This window comes from Ornithorhynchus anatinus, chromosome 1, assembly GCF_004115215.2.
Source record: "Ornithorhynchus anatinus isolate Pmale09 chromosome 1, mOrnAna1.pri.v4, whole genome shotgun sequence".
In the NCBI taxonomy this organism is placed as follows: domain Eukaryota; kingdom Metazoa; phylum Chordata; class Mammalia; order Monotremata; family Ornithorhynchidae; genus Ornithorhynchus; species Ornithorhynchus anatinus.
This window is the reverse complement of record NC_041728.1, coordinates 108,312,663-108,334,396: the sequence shown is the minus strand read 5'-3', so window position 1 is coordinate 108,334,396 and position 21,734 is coordinate 108,312,663. Positions and strand designations below refer to the sequence as shown.

General features: G+C 43.6%; 1 protein-coding gene across 1 annotated transcript in view; it reads left to right on the top strand.

The window, feature by feature from the left end:
* The window catches only part of GK5 (glycerol kinase 5), a 75,156-nt gene that overhangs the window by 7,734 nt on the left and 45,688 nt on the right, over positions 1 to 21,734 (top strand). Inside the window, exons 2-3 of the mRNA XM_029070447.2 lie at positions 11,490 to 11,583; positions 13,001 to 13,076. Coding sequence (XP_028926280.1) covers positions 11,490 to 11,583; positions 13,001 to 13,076 — 170 coding nt within the window. The remainder of the gene's footprint in view (positions 1 to 11,489; positions 11,584 to 13,000; positions 13,077 to 21,734) is intronic.

Below are 21,734 nucleotides of genomic sequence, written 5' to 3'. Positions count from 1 at the left end.
TAATTATTATTATTATTTGGCAGTGTTATTCATTTAATTACGATTCATGCGAGACTAATATGAAATGCTTGAAATATAGTTGTGTGTGTATATATAATTGAATTGTCTGCCTTTAAATCAGAGACCTGGTGGGTCTATGACTTAGCTTGAGGTGATGAAGCCCACAGTATTATGGGTTGGTAGAAGAAAGGGAGCAATCTTCAAGCAGAAGTGAGGTGTGGGGCAAATTTTGGGTCCCAACTTTCCTTGGCAGGGGTTCGCGGGGGAGAGGTCCTCATTCATTCATTCAATCAATCATATTTATTGAGCACTCACTGTATACAGAGCACTGTACTAAGCACTTGGGAAAGTCCAGTACAACAATAAACAGACACAGTCCCTGCCTACAGTGAGCTTACAGTCTAGAGGGAGGAGACAGACATCAATACAAATAAATTATAGTCGTATACGAAAGTGCTGGGGGCTGGGAGGGGGGAAGACCAAAGGGAGCAAGTTGGGGCGATGCAGAAGGGAGTGGTAGAGAGGAGAAGGAGAGGCCTAGTCTGAGAAGGCCTCTTGGAAGAAATGTGTGTTCTTTAAGGCTTTGAAGGTGGGGAAAGTAAATGTCTGTCGGATCTCAGGAGGGAGTGTGTTCCAGGCCAGAGGCAGAACATGGGCCAGGGTTTGACAGCAAGAAAGGTTAGACCGAAGCCCACTGAGGAAGATTAAGCACTAGAGCAGTGAAGTGTGTGGGCTGGGTTGTAGAAGGAGTGTAGGGAGGTGAGGAAGGAGGGGCAAGGTGGTGGACTGCTTTAACCACAGTGTGGTGAGGAGTTTTTGTTTGCCAAGGTGGATAATAATAATAATTATTATGGTATTTGTACAGTGCTTACTGTGTTCCGAGAGCTGTTCTAAGCACTGGAGTAGATACAAGGCAATCAGGTTGTCCCACTGGGGGCTCGTGGTTTTAATCTCCATTTTACAAATGAGGTAACTGAGGCACAGAGAAGTTAAGCGGCTTGCCCAAGGTCACACAGCAGACAGGTGGCGGAACCGGTGATAGAACCAATGTCCTCTGACTCCTAAACCTGTGCTCTTTCCACTAAGCCACGCTGCTTCTCTAGGCCCTCCTAGAGTTGTTTTGAGGAGTGGGGTGACATTTCCTGAAAGTTTTTGTAGAAAAATGATCCGGGCAGCAGAGTGAACTATAGACTGGAGTGAGGAGAGGCAGGAGGCTGGGAGGTCAGCAAGGAGGCTGATGCAGACATCCAGGCAGAATAGGATGGGTGTATTAATGTGGTAGGAGTTTGGATAGAGAGGAAAGGGCGGATTTTAGCGATGTCGTGAAGATGGGAACGACAGGATTTAGTGATGGATTGAATATGTGGAATGAATGCGAGAGAAGAGTCAAGGATAATGCCACGGTTACAGGCTTGCAAGACAGGAAGGAGGGTGTTGCTGTCTAAGATGATGGGAAAGTCAGGGGGAGGACAGGGTTTGGGTGGGAAGATAAGGAGCTCTGTTTTGAACATATTAAGCTTGAGGTGACGGGAGGTAGAGATGTCTTGAAGGCAAGAGGAAATGCGAGACTGCAGAGAGGGAGAGAGATCAGGGCTGGAGATGTAGATTTGGGTATCATCCGCCTACAGGTGGTAGTTGAAGCCGTGCTAGCGAATGAGTTCTCCAAGGGAGTGGGTGTAGATGGAGAGAATAGAAGGCAACCCAGACCTGAACCTTGAGGGACCCCACAGTAAGGAGGAGCCCATGAAGGAGACTGAGAATGAACGGCCAGAGAGATAAGAGGAGAACCAGGAGAGGACAGAGTCAGTGAAGCCAAGGCTGGGTAACGTTTCCAGGAAAAGGGGGTGGTCAACAGTGTCGAAGGCAACTGAGCAGTCGACGAGGATTAAGGGTGGAGTAGAGGCCATTGGATTTGACAAGAAGGAGATCATTGGTGGCCTTTGAGAGGGCGGATTCTGTGGAGCGAAGGGGACAGAAGCCAGATTGGAGGGAGTCAAGGAGAGGAATTTGAGACAGTGGGGGTAGATAACTCATTCAAGGCGTTTGGAGAGGAATGGTAGGAGGGAAATTGGGTGATAATAGGAGGGATCAAGGAAGGGGTTTTTTAGAACAGGGGAGACATGGGCATGTTTGAAAGCAGTGGGGAAGAAGCCATTGGCGAGCGAGTGATTGAAGATGGCTGCTAGGAAGGAAAGAAGGGAGGGGGCTAGAGTTTTGATAAGGTGAGAAGGAATGGGGTCGATGCGCAGGCGGAGGGGGTGGCTTTTGAGAGGAGGCCGGAGATCTCCTCTGGAGATACTACTGGGAAGATGGGAGAGTTGAAGAGGGGGCCGTAAAGGGGAGGGGCTGGGGAGGAGCAGGGCCGATTTTAGGGAGCTCATGCCTCATACTGTCAATTTTCTTAATAAAGTAGGTGGCCTGGTCACTGGGGGCAAGGGATGGGGGACACAGAGGGACAGAGAGCCTGAGGAGGGAGTTAAATGTCTGGAACAACCGACGAGGGCGATGGGCATGGGTGTCAATAGGGGTGGAGAAATAGTTTTGCAGGGCAGAAGAGGGGGCAGAGTTAAAGCAAGTGAGGAAAGACTTGAAGAGGATGAAGTTGACCTGATATTTAGATTTCCACCAGCAGCACTCTGCGGCTGGAACCCAAGAGCGAAGGAGGCGGACTGTGCAAGTGATTCAGGGTTGAGGGTTAGTGGTACGAGATTACCGCCCAATCACGTCTGAGGCTGCACCAGGAATGGAGGTGGAAGCTGTCTGACTCACTTCTAGGGAGGCTTTCCTATGACCTTAATTCACAACTTGAAGGAATTAGACCTTTCTCCTTTTCCCCACTGCTCCTACTGGCTCCTAGGACAATGCTAAAAATGGCCCTGGAAGTTCAGGGAGTTGGGAATGTCTTGGAGGAAGTTAAAGGGGTCCACGCGTGCTTCACGAAGCTCCTGGCACTGCTGTAAAAGCAGGTTGGCATTGCGGGAGCCAGCAGCCTGTGGCAGCTGAGAGATGAAAGCGCTATACTTAGAATTGACATGAGCCAAGAAGAGGAATTCTTGGGCTGCCTAGAGCAACTTGGCTGAAATTTCTTCCGCAGGTCCAAGGTTATACCCTACTGACCCAACATTTCAGCACAGATGCTGTCTAATTTTTTTCTTAAAAGGTCTCCGCCTGGAAATTCTACGTTTTACCCAGCTCACATCACTGTTCTATCAGCCTGAGGGTCAAGAACAACTTCTTTCTGACTGCTTTCACTGCTTTACTTTCTATTAACATTATTATTGTTGTTATTATTAGTAGTAAAAATAGTAACAATAATAATTATGATATTTATGAAGCACTTATTATGTGCCAGGCACTGTACTAAGTGCTGGGATGGATACAAGGAAATCGGGTTGGACAAAGTCCCTGTCCACTATGAGGCTCACAGTCTCAATCCTTATTTTAAAGACGAGGTAACTGAAGCATAGAGAAGTGAAGTGACTTGTCCAAGGTGATACGGCAGACAAGTGGCAGAGCAGAATTAGAAGAGCAGAATTAGAACCCATGGCCTTCTGACTCCCAGGCCCATGCTCTATCCACTACACCATGCTGTTTCCTGTAAATATGTCTGTGTGGAAATACACCCATTTCAATAATCCCTTCATGTAAAAACCTCCAAAGATGGACAAATCATTCTTTAGCCTTCTCTAGGCACACTTCCTTTAACCTTTCTTTTCATGGCCTATTTCCCATTCCTATAATCACTTTGGACTCTCCAGTTTTTTCATACTCATTGGCAGAATTTGCCTATTCAGGTATACTTTTTTATGCTACTTGTGAAGCACTAACTTTGTGCCGAGCACTGTACTAAGCCCTGGGGTAGATACAAGACAATCAGGCTGGGTACAGTCCCTGTCCCCCATGGGCTCACAGTCTAAAGAGGAGGGAGAGTAGGCATTAAATCCCCATTTTCCAGATGAGGAAATTGAGGCACAGAGAAGTGAAGTGACTTGCTCAAGATAACACAACAGACAAGTGGCAGAACTGGAGTTTCCCAGCCCATGCTCTTTCCACTAGGCCAGGTTGCTTCTTAAATACCTTCAAGCATTTATTCTGAGTGTAACTGGTTGAAAATGTTTAATTGTCTGTCTCCCATGTTAAGAATTTAATATCATCAGCAGTTATGATGAATATGTTCTCTATTATTTCATTCAGATAGTGAATAGAATTGGCTCCAGAATCAATCCTTATGAAACAGCACTTGACTTGTAGTATGGTCAAGACTGTACTCGTCCAGCTTGTCAATGAGAATATAATGTGGGATGGACTCCAAACTCTTATTAAAGCATTCATTCATTCAGTCATTTATTGAGCTCTTAGTGTGTGCAGAGCATTATACTGAGTGCTCGGGAGAGGGCAATACAATAATAAACAGTCACATTCCCTGCCCACAACGGGCTTACAGTCTAGAAAATTACGATTATTGTCTTTGCCTCGCCTAGGTGCCATCATTTTCCTTTTGAGCCTGGGGGGTGAGAAGAAGCAAGGATTTTTTCAATGGGAAATGAGAACTGGGAGAGCCCAAGCTTCAAAGCGCTAATGGGCCAGGAAGCCACCATTTTGGGTGTTTTTTCCCCTGGTTGGAAACTCTCCACTCTTGTCAGAGACCTGGGGTTAGAAAAGCCGGAATTCCAGTTCAGAAGCTTGGTTGGGGGGAGGGGGGTTGCCCTCATCAATCCTGTGGGAGTGACAACACAGAGCTGTATCTCTTTGCCTATCCAAGACAGTCACATTATTATAGAAGGAGATTAGATCGATCCACCTAAAGTACCTTTCACCAAACCATTTTGGTTGCTTCCTAATATCTTCTGCTCATTTGGTGCTGGTACATTCAGTTTTTTGGGCAAGTCCAGCTCCTCTCAGTCATCGTTGCACTGTTGGTCGGTACTCTGCCTAGGTAACATAATTGACCGTGACTGCATTCAGCTCTGTGTTGTCACTGTCGATTTTGGGTTGTGTAAATGACTTCCCTGGTTAGGCTGAAACATAGTTTTCTTGAGAATTATTGAATCCTTATGAAACACCATTCCACTTGTAGTATGGTCAAGACTATACTTGTCCAGCTTGTCAATGAGAATATAATGTGGTATGGACTCCAAACTCTTATTGAAACATTCATTCATTCAATCATATTTATTGAGCACTTACTGTGTGCAGAGCATTACACTGAGTGCTCAGGAGAGGGCAATATAATAATAAACAGTCACATTCCCTAGCAGCGTGGCTCAGTGGAAATAGCACGGTTTAGGAGTCAGAGGTCATGGGTTCCAGTCCCAGCTCCGCCACCTGTCAGCTGTGTGACTTTGGGCAAGTCACTTCACTTCTCGGTGCCTCAGTTACCTCATCTGCAAAATGGGGCTTTAGACTTTGAGCCCCAAGTGGGACAACATGATTGCCCTCTATCTACCCCAGTGCTTAGAACAGTGCTTGGCACAAAGTAACCGCTTAACAAATACCACCGTTGTTATTATTATTATTATTATTGTCAGTCCACAACGGGAGAAGCAGTATGGCTTAGTGCAAAGTGTACCGCCCTGGGAGTCAGGGGAGGTGGGTTCTAACCTGGGCTCCACCACATGTCAGAGAAGCAGTGTGGCTCAGTGGAAGGAGCCCAGGCTTGGGAGTCAGAGGTCATGGGTTCAAATGCCGGCCCTGCCATTTGTCATCTGTGTGACTGTGGGCAAGTCACTTAACTTCTCCTTGCCTCAGTTACCTCATCTGTAAAATGGGGATTGACTGTGAGCCTCACGTGGGGCAACCTGATTACCCTGTATCTCCCCCAGTGCTTAGAACAATGCTCTGCACATAGTAAGCACTTAACAAATACCATCATTATTATGTCTACTGGGTGACCTTGGGCAAGTCACTTAGCTTCTTTGTACCTCAGATTCCTCATATGTAAAATGAGGTTTAGGACTGTGAGTCCCATGTGGGACAGGGACTGTATCCTACCCGATTATCTTGTGTCTACCCCAGTGCTTAGTACGGTGCCTGGCTCATATTTAAGACTTAACAAATACCATAATCATTATTATTAGTAGTAATATTATTAACTTCTGGCCAATGGGACCGAGGTGCCTATAATCATTTACATATCATCCTTGGCTATGTGTCTCCAGGGCACAGTCATCTGTTTACAGAAGTTTTTGATTGGATGATCAAAGGACTTTGGCTGCTGTTCCCAGGGGTGAGAAGTACATTGAGGTCTGTTGTTGCATCTCCCAGCACGGTTGCACCGCATACAGTTCCTGCAGTTCATTCATTCATTCATTCAGTCGTTTTATTGAGCACTTAGTATGTGCAGAGCAGTTCCACCAGCATCACTTGCAGGCAAAACTCAACAACAAGTCGCAAGACAGGACGACAAACCACAAAATCCTGAAAAGAGATCAGTCTTCTAGCATTAAAGCGATGTTCCTGTCAACCACACAGCTGCCATACAGAGAACTGAAATTGGGAAACCGAAAGCACGGAAGTCGGAGGAAATGTTCTCAGGATACAGTAAAACAGAGCCTTGGACAGTGCAGCATCCCGGCTGAAACCTGGGAGTCGACAGCCATGGCTAAACCAGCAGAGCAAACCGAAAACGAGGAAGGGAGGAGTGGCTCTTTTCCCAAGTGTTGTGAGATACGGCAGGAGTCAAAAGGCCGCTGTGATCTCTGGGATGAGGAGGATCGAAGAGATGCAAGGACAGTCTAGCTTAGATCCCCTGAGTTGATGTGGGTGGGTGCTTGGGGGAGTATTTTTCATTTACACTGGAGTTTGGGGACTCCCTGCAGATCAGCATTTCCATTTGCATTGTCTGATCCGATTGTCATATATCTACTTCAGTACTTAGCAGAGTGCTTGACACATAGTAAGTGCTTAATGTGCCACAATTATTATTATTATTACTACCAGTCATAATAATATTATTCAATGGGAGGTGCAACAACTAAATGTGGATGGGAGGGTGACGACCTCTACACTCTTTCATTAGGAGATCTCTCCTGAGACCACGAGGGTGATAAGCAGTCTCCGGAGGAAGATAATTTGTCATTCCTCATTTTGAGATTCTCTTAATGTCAGAAGTAATATATTACAATCTTTGCTTCAGGAATATTTAAAGAGGGACTGTTTCCCTGGTGACTTAATTATGGGCCCTTTAGAGCTTCAGCTTTTCCTTTTATTTCTTTAGGATATTGCTACTTTCTAGTTACATTGATTCTTTAGAGTGCCGGAACTACATTTCTTGAGACAGTAACTTCTTGCATGTGCCACATGGGCACAGTTTCTGTGTGGAAATTTGTGAATGTTTCTGTCTCCTTTTTATGGGTTAATTTTCCTTTTTAGTCTTCTACTTCCTGATTTCTCTTTGATATCTAAGACCTGGTCCCATAAAGAATAAAGTGTTGTATTATTGGAGGTATTTACAACAAAGTGAATGTGACCTGTTTAGCTGTAAGAGGAGCAAACAGTTTTTAATAGGACAGCAAATCATGCTGAAATCTGGATACAGATATGCAACCGTGCCTGGAATTCCTTGCCAATTGACAACTCTTACAAAATGAGATTTCAGATTCTATGCAACTAAATTGGGCACTGGGTACGTTAGTATAACTATATATCTGATCTGATTATTTGTACACAAGCAGTGCTTTGAACAGTGTTTAGCACATAGGAATAGTTAAATACCATTATTATTAAAATGTAGCATATTTGAAAAAGCAAGATTTTTTTGTGAATTTAAGCTTTTCTTTTACTTCGTTTCCTTAATTTTAATCTGGTTGACTTGTCTTCCTTAGAGAACAAGCTCTTCAGTGATCCCTTCAAAAAAAATTAGGGTGGATGGAATTTTTTTATTGTGTGAAAGGGAAATTGGAGGTAAATCTAATTGCCTTCCTTTTAGGAAGTTGAACTTAAGGGAAAAGAAAGACTAGTTATTAATTTTTTGACTTGAGTATACATCTCATCTTATCTGTCCCTCCAGCTAACCGTTGACCCATTACCTACGTCCTGTCTTGGCACCCTAGAACTCCTTCCCACTTCAAATCTAACAGATTATACATCTCCCCAGCGTCAAAGCCCTCCTGAATTCACTTCTCCTCAAAAGGGTTAATTTCAAATCTCCCCCATTTATATCCCTCCGATTGCCACCTCAGCACTTCTGCACCTTCTGATCACTTGTGAATTCACAACCCTCTAGACCCTAAGCTCGTGGTGGGCAGGGAATGTGTCTGTTCATTGTTATACTGTACTCTCCCAAGTGCTTAGTACAGGGCTCTGCACAGAGTAAGTGTTCAATAAATACGATTGAATGAATGAACCTCTCAAAGCATTCATATATATATTTTTTCAAATGGTATTTATTAAGTGCTTATTATGTGCCAGACCTTATACTGAGCCCTGGGGAAAGTACAAGATAATGAACTAATAAATACACATATATGTACATAAACCTTTGCAATTAGAAGACGACTCTTCTGATATTGAAATTTACCTGTGAGTGCCTTAGTGATTAATAAGGTCAGTCTGGTATCCACAGTCCTAGGCACATTGTGCTCACAAAACTGCCCCTTGTTGTACTGTTCTGTTTAATGTTGGCAGTGCCTAGCCCCGTATTGTCTCTATCTGTTGCCAAATTGTACATTCCAAGCACTTAGTACAGTGCTCTGCACGTAGTAAGTGCTCAATAAATACTGTTGAATGAATGAATGTATTCTCTTTTGCTTCCTCTCATTCCTTATGAAGCTTTTGCTTTAAAAGAGCTAATCCTTTCTTAGCAGTCTGTCACGCTGGTCTGTCCCCCGAAATCGACTTCCAGTTTTGGCCAAGATGCAACTTCGTCTGAGGTTTTGTTTTATAGTGTCCTTAAAATGCTTCCTCTGACCTCCTTGCTTTCTGTTTCTCAATTTTGGCTGTCCATCCAGTAATTGTTTGGTTATCCTGTTGTCACTTGTTCTCTACATGTGTCCCACTCAGCATAGCTGTGGTGTCAGTCATTGCATTTCTTGAGTGCTTACTGTGCACAAAGCACTGTACTGAACACTCAGGAAAGCACAATATAACAGTGACACAGACGCATTGCTTCGATGAGGAGACTAACGGTGTCCCAAAACTCTATTGTTTGTGATCTTTCCTTACCATTGGTTATTAAGAATGGCCCATTAAAAGCCTAGGCTCTTTTTGAGCAGAAACTTCATCAGCATTGTGAGATGAGGAAGCAAGAGTGGAAAGTACAAACAACATCCGTGACAGCACCGGGGCAGAATAGCACACAGTAAAGTTAACTCTCCTATTAATTGTGATGTTAGGAAAAGAGCTTTCATTTTAGGGACAGCTTTAGTGTCATCCGTCCTTTATACCTCTGAGTAGGTCTGAGGAGAGCCATATGAGCTACTCTGTCTTTGCAAAACCAGCCCCTATCATCCTGAAGAGGGAGGTTCCTGCCCAAAGAAGCTTTATCCAGCTCCTCCGTCTTGTCAACTGGCCTTCATCAGGTAGTCTAGTCTTGCTTAGTGCTGCTGCACAGTTCCTACTCCTTGAGGAAGGGAGTTGCTGCCCATATGGTCGGTTTTCCCATAGGGTGCAATTCCACTATGCATTTTGGCTAGAACGCTGCTGGATAGTTAGGGGAAGTTCATCCGACAGTGTGCGTCTGGATAAAGAGTGATGTAACGATGGATGAAAAAGCTGTGCATATGTACATGATATGAGTGTACACACTGACACTCCCTGCTTAAACCCTCGTTCCCCCCATCTTCCCGCTACCCCCCACCCCGTCTATGTCTCCTCGCCTTAAGCACTTGATATTCACCCCACTTTCGGCCCCACAGCACTTCAATATAGGTCCTCATCCTCTCCCTTATTTCCCTTCTGTAATTTATTTTAATGTGTGCCTTCCCTGTTCTCTGTAAATTCCTTGTAGGCAGCGATTGGATCTATCAACTCTATTGTATTGTACTCTCCCAAGCGCTTAGGACAGTGTTCTGCGCACAGGAAACAATTCATTTATTCAATCATATTTATTGAGCACTTACTGTGCGCAGAGCACTGTACTAAGCACTTGGAAAGTACCCTATTTATTCATTACCCTATTTATTTTGTTAATGAAATGTACATCGCCGTGATTCTATTTAGTTGCCATTGTTTTTACGAGATGTTCTTCCCCTTGACTCTGTTTATTGCCATTGTTCTTGTCTGTCCGTCTCCCCCGATTAGACTGTAAGCCCGTCAAAGGGTAGGGACTGTCTCTATCTGTTGCCGACTTGTTCATTCCAAGCACTTAGTACAGTGCTCTGCACATAGTAAGTGCTCAATAAATACTATCGAATGAATGAATGAAAAGTACAATTCAACAACAGAGCCAACAACGGGCTCACAGTCTAGAAGGGGAAGACAGACAACAAAACAAAACAAGTAGACAGGCATCAATAGCATAAACAGGCAAAAATACTAGTGATTGATTGGTTGATTAGTCAGGGTGTGTGTACTTATCAGGTAAGTTTTCCTTAATGTGAGTGTCTTCAATAATATAATGTCCATGTTCCAGAATTGTGTTTTAAGAGCCGAACTTTATGAAGGGAATCTAAAGGAATGATGTTGTTTAGTTGGGGCTTAACCAAAAATCCAATTGTTCCAAACTCATCCTGAAAGAATAAATATGGAATAGTGGGAAAGCATAGTTCTACCTTGAAACCCTGACGTGTTACTAGTTAACCAGAGAAAATTTGAGTCCTAGTTTGATTATTTTCCACTCTGTGTGGGCTAGGAAATGGTTAAAGATAAGGGCTGAGGGATTCATCTCATATGTGCGTAGTTGTATTTGGGGAAAAAAAACGTATAAAATGATTGAGACCTCTATACTAGGTAATAATCTTTCACAGTTTAAAGGAAGGACGAACTCTTATTACCAAAACTTTTTGCTCTTGACAGTCTGGCCTCATAAGGAAAACATTACATCGAAGACATAACCCTTAGGAAATGAAATGTAAAACGTTGCTAATCTGAAGCGGATAGAAGTGATAAAGAAATTACCATTTGCTCAAGAGTTTGCAACCAAATAATATTTTCCCTAGTCCAAAGTGTCTCCATGAGCTGACAAAACAGTGTGGGATCTGAAAAAAAGAATATGCCTCATGACCAACCAGGAAATTTACAAAATCATACTTTCAAAGATTACTGTGTTGACTGTATTAGTTGTAACTTGTTGCAGGTCAACCGTGGTAAACGAGCGGAGGATGTGTAGGCTGGAAATCAAGAAGGCAGTGTCCCTAGTTAGGAAATGTATGTTTTGAGGTGGGGAGGGCAGGTTGGAATGGGGATTTTGCTAGAGAGAAGAGCTTAAGGGAAAGTTGAAGTGGTTGTTTTAGGGTTCTTGCCATTCTAGCAGAATTATTAAAATATATTTAATTTATTACTAATTTGTTCCAAAGGTTATTTGTGCTAAAAGTCTGCCTTTTTCTAACCAGGTAGAAATACTTTATCCTCACAGTGGCTGGGTTGAAATAGATCCTGAAGTTCTGTGGACTCAATTTATTGCTGTAATAAAAGAAGCTGTACAAGGTAATTAGCTGTAAAAGAACTCAAAGTAACCATTATGAAAAAAAGAAGTCTCATAAATACTTAAACATCTATAGCTCTCTTTAGATATTGGGTTTTTTATTTTAAAAAATAATCTAAAATATCCTAATAACTCCTGATAACTATGGTTTTACTGAGTGGATCAATTGAGATACTTATATTTACCCAGTTCAGTCTGGGGCGGACAGGAACTATTATTCAGAGATCCTGATTTGATGGGGCCTGTTCAGATTTCATTAGTTTCTGGTATCTGTGGCCCATTATTACCATCAACTCTGAAAAACTGCTACCCGTTTTTTGTGGTGCAATCAGTGTTGTAGACCACATGGTGGCTTAAGCAAATACGAAAAACGCTTTGGTTTTGGAGCTGAAATACTTTTAATAATTGAAGGAATTTTATTCATAATGAGGCAGATATGCAGATTGAATGATTATTTTCTGATTATTTCTTAGGTTACATATTATTTAGCCTTTTCTGGTGCAATTGTATAGTTGCATTTTATTTTACTGTAAACTACAGTATTGCAGAGAATTTGGAGGGAATTAGTGATGGTCCCTTGTCACTGCAGCCACAGTCTCGATGGACACTGCATATTTTCACATTTTTTGAATAAAAACCTTAATTCATTTTTGTCGATAAATTTTTGCCTCAGTTTCCATTGAGGCAGAATGCTTTTTGTCACGGTACAGTGGGAGTGCTTCCAGGATAGGTGACAAATTAGCATCTAAATTAGAACTTTTGTGAGTAGGAGATATTCATGTCTTGCTCCTGATTTTTGTTTAGATAATTTCCTTAAAGTCAGGGAATAATATTATGTCCATTCATTCATTCATATTTATTGAGCACTTACTGTGTGCAAAACACTGTACTAAACACTTGGGAGAGTACAGTATAATAACAGACACCTTCCCATTCCTAGTTTTAAAGTCAAACAATCTCTGCCTTTCATTTCCATAAGAATTAACTATCATACTTTTGTGAAATTTGCGAAGCAGCGTGGTCTGGTGGAAAGAGCATGGGTCTGGGAGTCAGAGGACCTAGGTTCTAATCCCAGCTCTGCCACTTGCTTACTGTGTGACTGTGGGCAAGTTACTTAATTTCTCTTTGCCTCAGTTACCTCATCTCTAAAATGGGGATTAGGTACCCGATGGCTCTCCCTCTTAGACTGTGAGGCCAGTGTGGGACAGCTACTGTGTCTGATCTGCTTATGTTGTCTTTACCTCAGTATTTAGTACAGAGCTTTGCCCATAGTAAGTACTTAACAAGTACTACACTTATTATTGATATTATTTAAAAGATCTGTCAAATGTGTTTTTAAAATTTACTTAAGGATTTTTCCTCAGGTGTTGAAGGAACATTTCACTGCTCTTAAGTATTAATCCGTACCTTTACTTTTAGCTGCAGGAATACAGATGAATCAGATTGTTGGTCTTGGTATCTCAACACAGAGAGCAACTTTCATTACATGGAACAGGTACGTATCTTGTGGAGAAAAAGGTTGTGATTGCTTGCTGGATTCATCCTGGAGAAGCTGGGCCAAGCATGAAATAAATTTGGAAACTCGGCGGGTAAACTTTTTGAGTGGTATTTGAACGGGGGACGTTAAAACTGCATTTGCTTGGTTTCAGGAAGAAAACGGTGCCTTTTTCAGCTTAGCTAAAATGTACCCTCAGTAGTTCTATAACCAATTATAGAATAATGGCGTATCGAATTTCGAGCAACTGTGGCCAAATATCCACACTTCTAATCAACTAGCCAGACTTCAGTTGACAGGCCTGGCGTTATCACAACAAGCAGGTCCCGGGAGTGGAAGCAGCGAGTGGGTAAGGAGGAGCCATGCGAACTCTGGAGTTTGAGAGAGATTGAGATTCACCTTCGTTCAGGGAGGTTGAAAAGAGATTCTGAATAAATGCAGAGAGTCACTAGCTGATCAGGAATTGTATCTGTGTATGAAGTTAGAAGTGGATCCCATCCAGCGGAGAATCAGCATAGCCTAGTGGAAAGAGCACAGGCCAGGGAGTCAGTGGACCTGGGTTCTAATCCTCTATCCACCATGTACCTATTTTGTGACCTTGGGTAAGTCACTTCACTTCTCTTTGCGTCAGTTACCTCATCTGCAAATGGAGATTCGGTGCCCGTTCTGCCTCGTACTTAGACTATGAGCCTCATGTGGGACCCGATGGTCTTGTTTCTACCCTAGCTTTTAGTACAGTGCTTGGCACGATAGTAAGGACTTTGTTGCTATTCTTAGCACAGAGGGACTCCAAAGAATCCCAAGAAGAGCGCTTTCATCTGATTGAAGATTGTCCCTAATCATAGGAGGGAGTCTCCATTTGATGCAGACCAGTCTCTTGTTCAATGAAGTTTGGAGTGTAATCAGAAAATCAGTTGGGTTCCTTTCAGCTCTAGTACGAGAGAAGTAGAGTGCTAACTTTAGCTGAGCGCTCCACATATATCAGGAATGTAGGTTGGGGGAGGAGCTCCTCTTACACCACCTTGGGCATTTTGTTCTGTCGTCCTGGAGCAGAGGAGCCAGAAAATCAGAGTTGCAGCCAAGTTTAGAACATTCAGAAAGCTGCAACTGTTGGACCCTGGGCCGATGGGCTGGAGAGGCTATAAGTCTAGAAATCACTCCTTTGAGCCAGATCGCACTGCAGTTCTTATTGTTTGTATTTTTGTTATTGTTTTCTTAACTTCTTCAGCTGTATTCATCATTTGTTTTCCCTTAATCAGCCGTATTTATTGAGTACTTACTGTGTGCAGATCACTGTGTTAAGCCCTTGGGAGAGTACAGTATAACAGATTTGGTAGACCTTTTCCCTGCCCCCAAGGAGTTTACAGTCTAGAGCTGACAGTAATAATAATAATAATAATAATGTTGGTATTTATTAAGCGCTTACTATGTGCAGAGCACTGTTCTAAGCGCTGGGGTAGACAGAGGGGAATCAGGTTGTCCCACGTGGGGCTCACATTCTTCATCCCCATTTTACAGATGAGGGAACTGAGGCACAGAGAAGTGAAGTGACTTGCCCACAGTCACACAGCTGACAAGTGGCAGAGCCGGTATTCGAACCCATGACCTCTGAGTCCAAAGCCCGTGCTCTTTCCACTGAGCCACGCAGTACTGTGTCTTTATCTTCAGTCCGCTCCCCCTTATCCTTAGACCGTATGCCCTCTCTGGATCAGAGTCAGTGTTTGAATTATCAATCCCGGTACCTTTCCTCGGCATGTAATCTTCAGGCTAGGCACTCAGTAAATGCTTTTGATTGAATATTTTAAAGCCACCATGGGCCAAAGACTTTTGAAAGCATTCTAAAGACCTCTCCTCTCTGTTTCAGATTAACCTGGTTTCCCTTGAATAACTGTGACTGTACAAGGGCTAAACTAAACTATACTGCTCTGATCATGCAGCAGCGTTTCCTGAATGATGGGATTGTTTGAGGTTGAAGATCTAATCCTCATCTTCTCCCAACCCTAAAATTCACTGAGGAAAGAGGGAGGAGTTGTTTTCCTTCTTGCCTCCAATGTTGTTTTTGCAAAATCCCACCTCCCCTATCCCTCTTGTCATCAACAGTGGTGTTAATTGAACACTTACTGGGGGCAGAGCCCTGTATACAACAGAGTTGGTCGACACATTCCCTACCCATAATGAACTGTTTTCCCTTCCTTTGAAGTCTGCATGATCTACTTCTACCACCCACTGCAATTACTTGTTGCCATCACCTACTGCTCCCCAGGCCCCACCTCCAACTTCCTGAAACATTTTGATCCCTTTCTCACTTTCCTTCTCTCTTTCTCTGTCCCTACACTCCTGGTCCTCAGCACTGCTCCCCAGGCCCCACCTCCAACTTCCTGAAACATTTTGATCCCTTTCTCACTTTCCTTCTCTCTTTCTCTGTCCCTACACTCCTGGTCCTCAGCGACTTCAGTACCCATGTGAATGTTCCCATCGACCTTTCCACTGCCCACTTCCTCTCACTCCTCCTCTCCACTGACCTCCTACAACATCCCATTTTACTCACTCACCAACTTGGAAACACACTCGATTTAATCTCTAGTCATTGTACGATCTCCGATGTGAAATTTCACTCTCCAACACAACCTCCTGATCTGCCTTTTCTCCCTCCTCCGCCCACCTGGTAAATCTGCCCTGTTTCCCCATAGTGACCTCCGATCTTTTGATCCCCCATCCAATTTTCCCAAGACCATCTTGCCCCATTTGGTCTCCTTACCCAACCTAGGTTCTCTTGACACATAAATCCACGCCCTCGACACTACCCTCTCCACAGAACTCAATTCCCTTACTCCCCTATCTCTCTGTTGATCTCATACGTCTGAGCTTCCTTCGGGATCACATGTGCAGTACACTTCCTTGGTCTTGTGCACCAGCTGCGGTGCGGTGCTGAAAGAAATCCCTACACCAGGCCGGTCTTGTCCATTTCAGTCTCATCCTCACCTACTTTAACTCTGTCCTCGCCTCTGCCTGGCAACAATACTTCTCCATCAGTTAGTCAATCGATGATATTTATTGAGCCCTTGCTATGTGCGGAGCACTCTACTAAGCACTTAGGAAAGTATAGTACAACAGAGTTGGTAGACATGTTTCCTGCACACAACGAGGGCGTGGGCCCGGGAGTTAGAAGGACCTGGTTCTAATCCCGGCCCTGCCACTTGTCTGCAATGTGACCTTGGGCAAGTCACTTAATTTCTCTGTGCCTCCGTTACCTCTTTTGAAAATTGGAAATTAAGAGTGTGAGCCCCATGTGGGACTGTGACTCCGTCTAACCTTAGAATAGTGCTTGACTCATAGTAAGCTCTTAACAGATAGCGTCGTCATCATCATCACCTCTTACAGTCCATCCTTATTGACATCACCTCTTACAGTCCATCCTTATTGACTTCCGTGCTCATTGCTCATATCAGCTCTTTCAGACTTAAAATTTCTCCCCCAACTGCCGTCCCTCTGCCCTTCCTATCTCTTATCCTTAATGACCACACCACATACTTTTTTGATAAAATTGAAGCCATCAGGCATAGTCTCCCTTTCTCCTCTGCAGTCCCTTCCTCCTCCTGTCCCCTCTTTAACTCTCATCCTTCCCAGCAGTGTCTTATGAGGATATCTCTTACCTCCTCTCAATTCCGCCCCCTCCTCCTGCACCTCCGACCCCATCCCTTCCCACTTTATCAAAACACTCATCCCCTCCCTTCTTCCTTCCCTGACTGCAATCTTCAACTGCTCACTTTCCAGTGACTCCTTCCCCACTGCTTTCAAGTATTCCCTTGGATCCCCGTTCTAAAAATATCCCTCTCTTGGTCCCACGGCTTCTTCCAGCAATTACCCCATCTCCCTCCTACCATTCCTCTCCAGACTCCTTGAGCGGGTTGTTTACACTTGCTGCCTCCACTTCCTTTCCTTCAGATGTCTCCTTGACCCCCTCTAATCTGGCTTCCACCCCCTTACCTCCACGGAAACTGCCTTCTCTGAGGTTACCAATGACCTCCTTCTTGCCAGGTCCAGTGACCTCTACTCGGCACCCCCTCAGCATATAGAAAACAAAAGAGATGTTACTTGAGTTCAGAGTTGCTATCGTCATCAACATTTACAAGAAGGTTAAAGATAAGACTGTAACAACTGTCATAGCATCGCACTGTTCTTCATTGCTGCCAACATTCAAGCCAGTGTCCTTCCAAACTGGCTTTTGAAGAGTATCGCTAATTGTAGTGTGGCGTCAGATCGTAGCGTAGCCGATATGACCTTTGTGATAGGCTCGGTGAGAGACAAATGCAGGGAGTACCATGTCCCCCAACCTCCAGAATCGTTTTCACAGATCTTACAAAACCTTTTGATACCATTAGTAGATCTTGTGCTCTGGCAATCAGTTACTTTGGCTGGCCTGAGAAGTTCAACAAGATTCTGAAATTGCCCAACAGTAGCCTAGCTGGGTGAAGAGGTTGGCCCCATCACAGTAGAGTAAAGCAGAGTTGCATAATAAATCTAGTCTTGTTCATTTATTTTTTGAAACAGGGGGCATATAACATTGGTGTAATAATAATTATTATTATTATGGTATTTGTTAAGCGCTTATTATGTGCCAAGCACTTTTCTAAGCACTGGGGTAGATACAAGGTAATCAGGTTGTTCCATGTGGGCTCACAGTCTTAATCCCCATTTTACAGATGAGATAACTGAGGCACAGAGAAGTTAAGTGCCTTGCCTGAGGTCATATAGCAGACAGTGGCAGAGCCGGGATTAGAACCCACATCCTCTGACTCTCAAGCCCGTGCTCTTTCCACTAAACCATGCTGCTTCTCATGCTGCTTCTCTAATAATGTAAGCTTGTCTCTAGACTGAAAGCTCATTGTGGGCAGAGAACATGGCTACCAACTCTGTTGTAGTCTTCCAAGTGCTTAGGACAGTGCACTGCAAGCCGTAAACCCTCAGTGAACCCCATTGATTGATAATGTGCTTCTAATTACCTCCAGAACTCTTTCAACTCAAAAAGTCACAAGCTTCAAAGGAAGCCACAGGGACAGGCATTCAAGAGGAGATGCTTTAGGCAATACTGAGAAAATATGCAGAGATTGTGAGTAGCTTTTCAGAATCGTCCTGGGCTGATGAGAAGACTTAAAAGAACAGTGACAGATCAGCGCCCACACAACCAAAGGTCTCTACTGGCATTGTGGAGCTGAATGCTCTGATGGAATTCTGTGATTTAGTCAAGCCACTAATCAGTGATAGACAAGGAAGTAGAAAATCTAATCAAGAAGGCTTTTAATAACGCTTTGCCCAGAGTAAGTTCTCAATAAATTATGTTGATTGATTGAGTTTCTCCTCTAGGCTGTAAGCTCCTTGTGGGCAGGCAACATGTCTACCAACTCGGTTGTATTGTAATAATAATAATGTTGGTATTTGTTAAGTGCTTCCTATGTGCAGAGCACTGTTCTAAGCGCTGGGGTAGATACAGGGTAATCAGGTTGTCCCACGTGAGGCTCACAGTCTTAATCCCCATTTTACAGATGAGGTAACAGGCACAGAGAAGTGAAGTGACTTGCCCACAGTCACACAGCTGACAAGGGGCAGAGCCGGGATTCGACCCATGACCTCTGACTCCCAAGCCCGGGCTCTTTCCACAGAGCCATGCTGCTTTCCAAGCGTGTACGCTCCCAGGTTTATTAGTACAGTGCTCTGCACACAATAAGAACTCAAAAAATACCATTGATTGATTGAGGGCAAACATATTCCTTAGGCACCAAAGTGTGTCAAGGCCTGAGACCAAACTGAAGGTTTACAGAACTGTCTGTTCCCTCTACGTGTGGTAGGTCCAGGACTCCTTGAGTTTTTCCAGGTCAGTCACTTTCAAGGATATTCGGTATCAAAGTGGCAAGACAGAGTCACCAGCCACCAAGTCAAGTTTGCTAACACTGTAGCTCTACTCATAAAATAATAATAATAATGTTGGTATTTGTTAAGTGCTTACTATGTGCAGAACACTGTTCTAAGTGCTGGGGTAGATACAGGGGAATGAGGTTGTCCCACGTGAGGCTTACAGTCTTCCTCCCCATTTTACAGATGAGGGAACTGAGGCACAGAGAAGTGAAGTGACTTGTCCACGGTCACACAGCTGACAAGCGGCAGAGTCGGTGTTCGAACCCATGACCTCTGACTCCCAAGCCCGGGCTCTTTCCACTGAGCCACGCTGCTCATCGCAATGCCACTTCACTTAGTTGGGCACGTTAAGAGAATAGATGATAGAAGGCAAACCATATAGCTTTCATCTGTTGAGCAAACATGTCGCAAGCTTAAGCAAAAAGGATGAGGAAACCTTTTACAAACCTGGTGAAGTGTAGCATCACAGCTAAAACCCTCTAGACTCTAAGCCCGGAGTGGGCAAGAAATGGGTCCATTATATTGTACTCTCCCAAGCACTTAGTGCAGTGCTCTGCACACAGTAAGCACTCAAAAAATACAATTGATTGATTAAAACCCCTGAATCAACTGTGGTGGACAGACCAGCTTGGTACTCTGAAATGTAGAAAGGAGTCCCCGTTGTTGGGCAGGGATTGTCTCTTATCTGTTGCCGAATTGTCCATTCCAAACGCTTAGTACAGTGCTCTGCACACAGTAAGCCCTCAGTAAATACAATTGAATGAGCCCCTTTTTTGAGCAGAAACTTTGAGGAGATGATGAGATTGCAGTAGTTGGTGTGGTTTTAATTTTTTTACCTTATACATCAACTCAAATAAAGAACTGACTCAATGGGTATAATTTTATTTTGAGGACTCTCCGTCGTCCATCTTTTCAGCCATAATCATACCAACTTTACCATCAGCAGTATCATTTCTGAATTTGAAGGACAACAATATAATTTATAAAAATGTTCTGGGCTGCTCTTTTATTTTCTAATTTTTTTGTTGCTGTTCTGTTTTCTCATGACCTTGAACTTTGTGGTCCATTTTGTCAAAACATTCAAATAAAACGTAATCTTGAGAGTTTCAACAAGATAACTTTAGACAAAGATTTCCTCTGAAACCCCTGCTTTCTTTTCTTTTTGTCATGTTGTTTAGGTTAAAAAAAATAATCGGGTCAGAGAGCAAGTTTGTTTTTGTCTTTTTATCTTCTGCCTTCCCTTTAAAAACTCACAAAATCCCATTTCTCAGTTCCTGATGCTCTTCATATTTGCCTATTGAGAAATTGTCATATATGTCAATGAAAGGATATCCCACGATACAGCGGTTATGTGATCCTCTCAGGAGTGGATATGTCAGTAACGGCTGTATCATGGGGTTTGAGTATTCATATTCTCCCATATTATAAATTGGAATCTGTTATGAAGCATCTAGAAAAACATGAAAGTTCCTTATGCGCTCTGCACCTGTGCATTACGCATTACTAAACTATTGTTTAATCTTTGTTAAAACAATTCAAAGTATAGTGTCGCAAACATAACCGAGTCACCATATGATTATGAATCTTTGTGGGTCGCTACAGAAGACGACGCTTGTTTCGCTCACTATAGTAGTGGTTTTCAAACTTTTATTGAAGAATTTATCCAATTTAAATTGAGCACCCTTCTTCTGTCTCCACAATGTACCTTATAGCAGGCCAGCTGTACCTGAACACCTCCTTTTAATTCCTCTTCATCAAAGTCGTCTTCTATCATTGTTATAATCAATCAGTCGATTGTAATGAGTGCTTCCTGGGTGCAGAGCATTGTACTAAACACTTAGGAGCATACATTATTCATTCAATAGTATTTATTGAGCACTTACTATGTGCAGAGCACTGTACTACGTGCTTGGAATGTACAAATCGGCAACAGATAGAGACAGTCCCTGCCCTTTGACGGGCTTACAGTCTAATCGGGTGAGACAGGCAGACAAGAACAATGGTAATAAATAAAGTCAAGGGGAAGAACATCTCATAAAAACAATGGCAAATAAATAGATGTGGTAGACATGTTCCCTCACCACAGGGAGTTTACAGTGTAAAGAAACTATACCATAATTATTAATCAAATTGTTCATTCAGTTGTATTTATTAAGCATTTACTGTGTGCAGAGCACTGTACGGAGCGCTTGGGAAAGTACAATATAACAATAGTGACAATCCCTGCCCACAGCGAGCTCACAGCCTGGGCTGGGGGTAGACAGACATCAATACAAACAAATAAAATTACATATATATACATAAGTGTTGTGGGGCTGAAGTGGGTGGGTGGGGAGAGAGCAAAGAGAGCAAGTCAGGGCCAAGCAGAAGGGAGTGGGAGATGAGGGGGCTTAGTCTGGGAAGGGGCCTCTTGGAGGAGATATGCCTTCAGTAAGGCTTTGAAGAGGGGGAGAGTAATTATCTGGCGGATTAGAGGAGGGAGGGCGTTCCAGGCCAGAGGTAGGACGTGGGCCAGGGGTCAGTGGCGAGACAGGCGAGATGGAGGCACAGTGACAAGGTTAGCAGCAGAGGAGCGAAGTATGTGGGCTGGGTTGTAGAAGGAGAGAAGTGAGGAAGGAGGAGGCAAGGTGTTGGACTGCTTCAAAGCCAATGGTGAGGAGTTTCTGGAAATAGCATGGGCTGGGGATTCAGAGGTCATGGGTTCAAATCCAGGCTCTGCCGCTTGTCAGCTGTGTGACTTTGGGC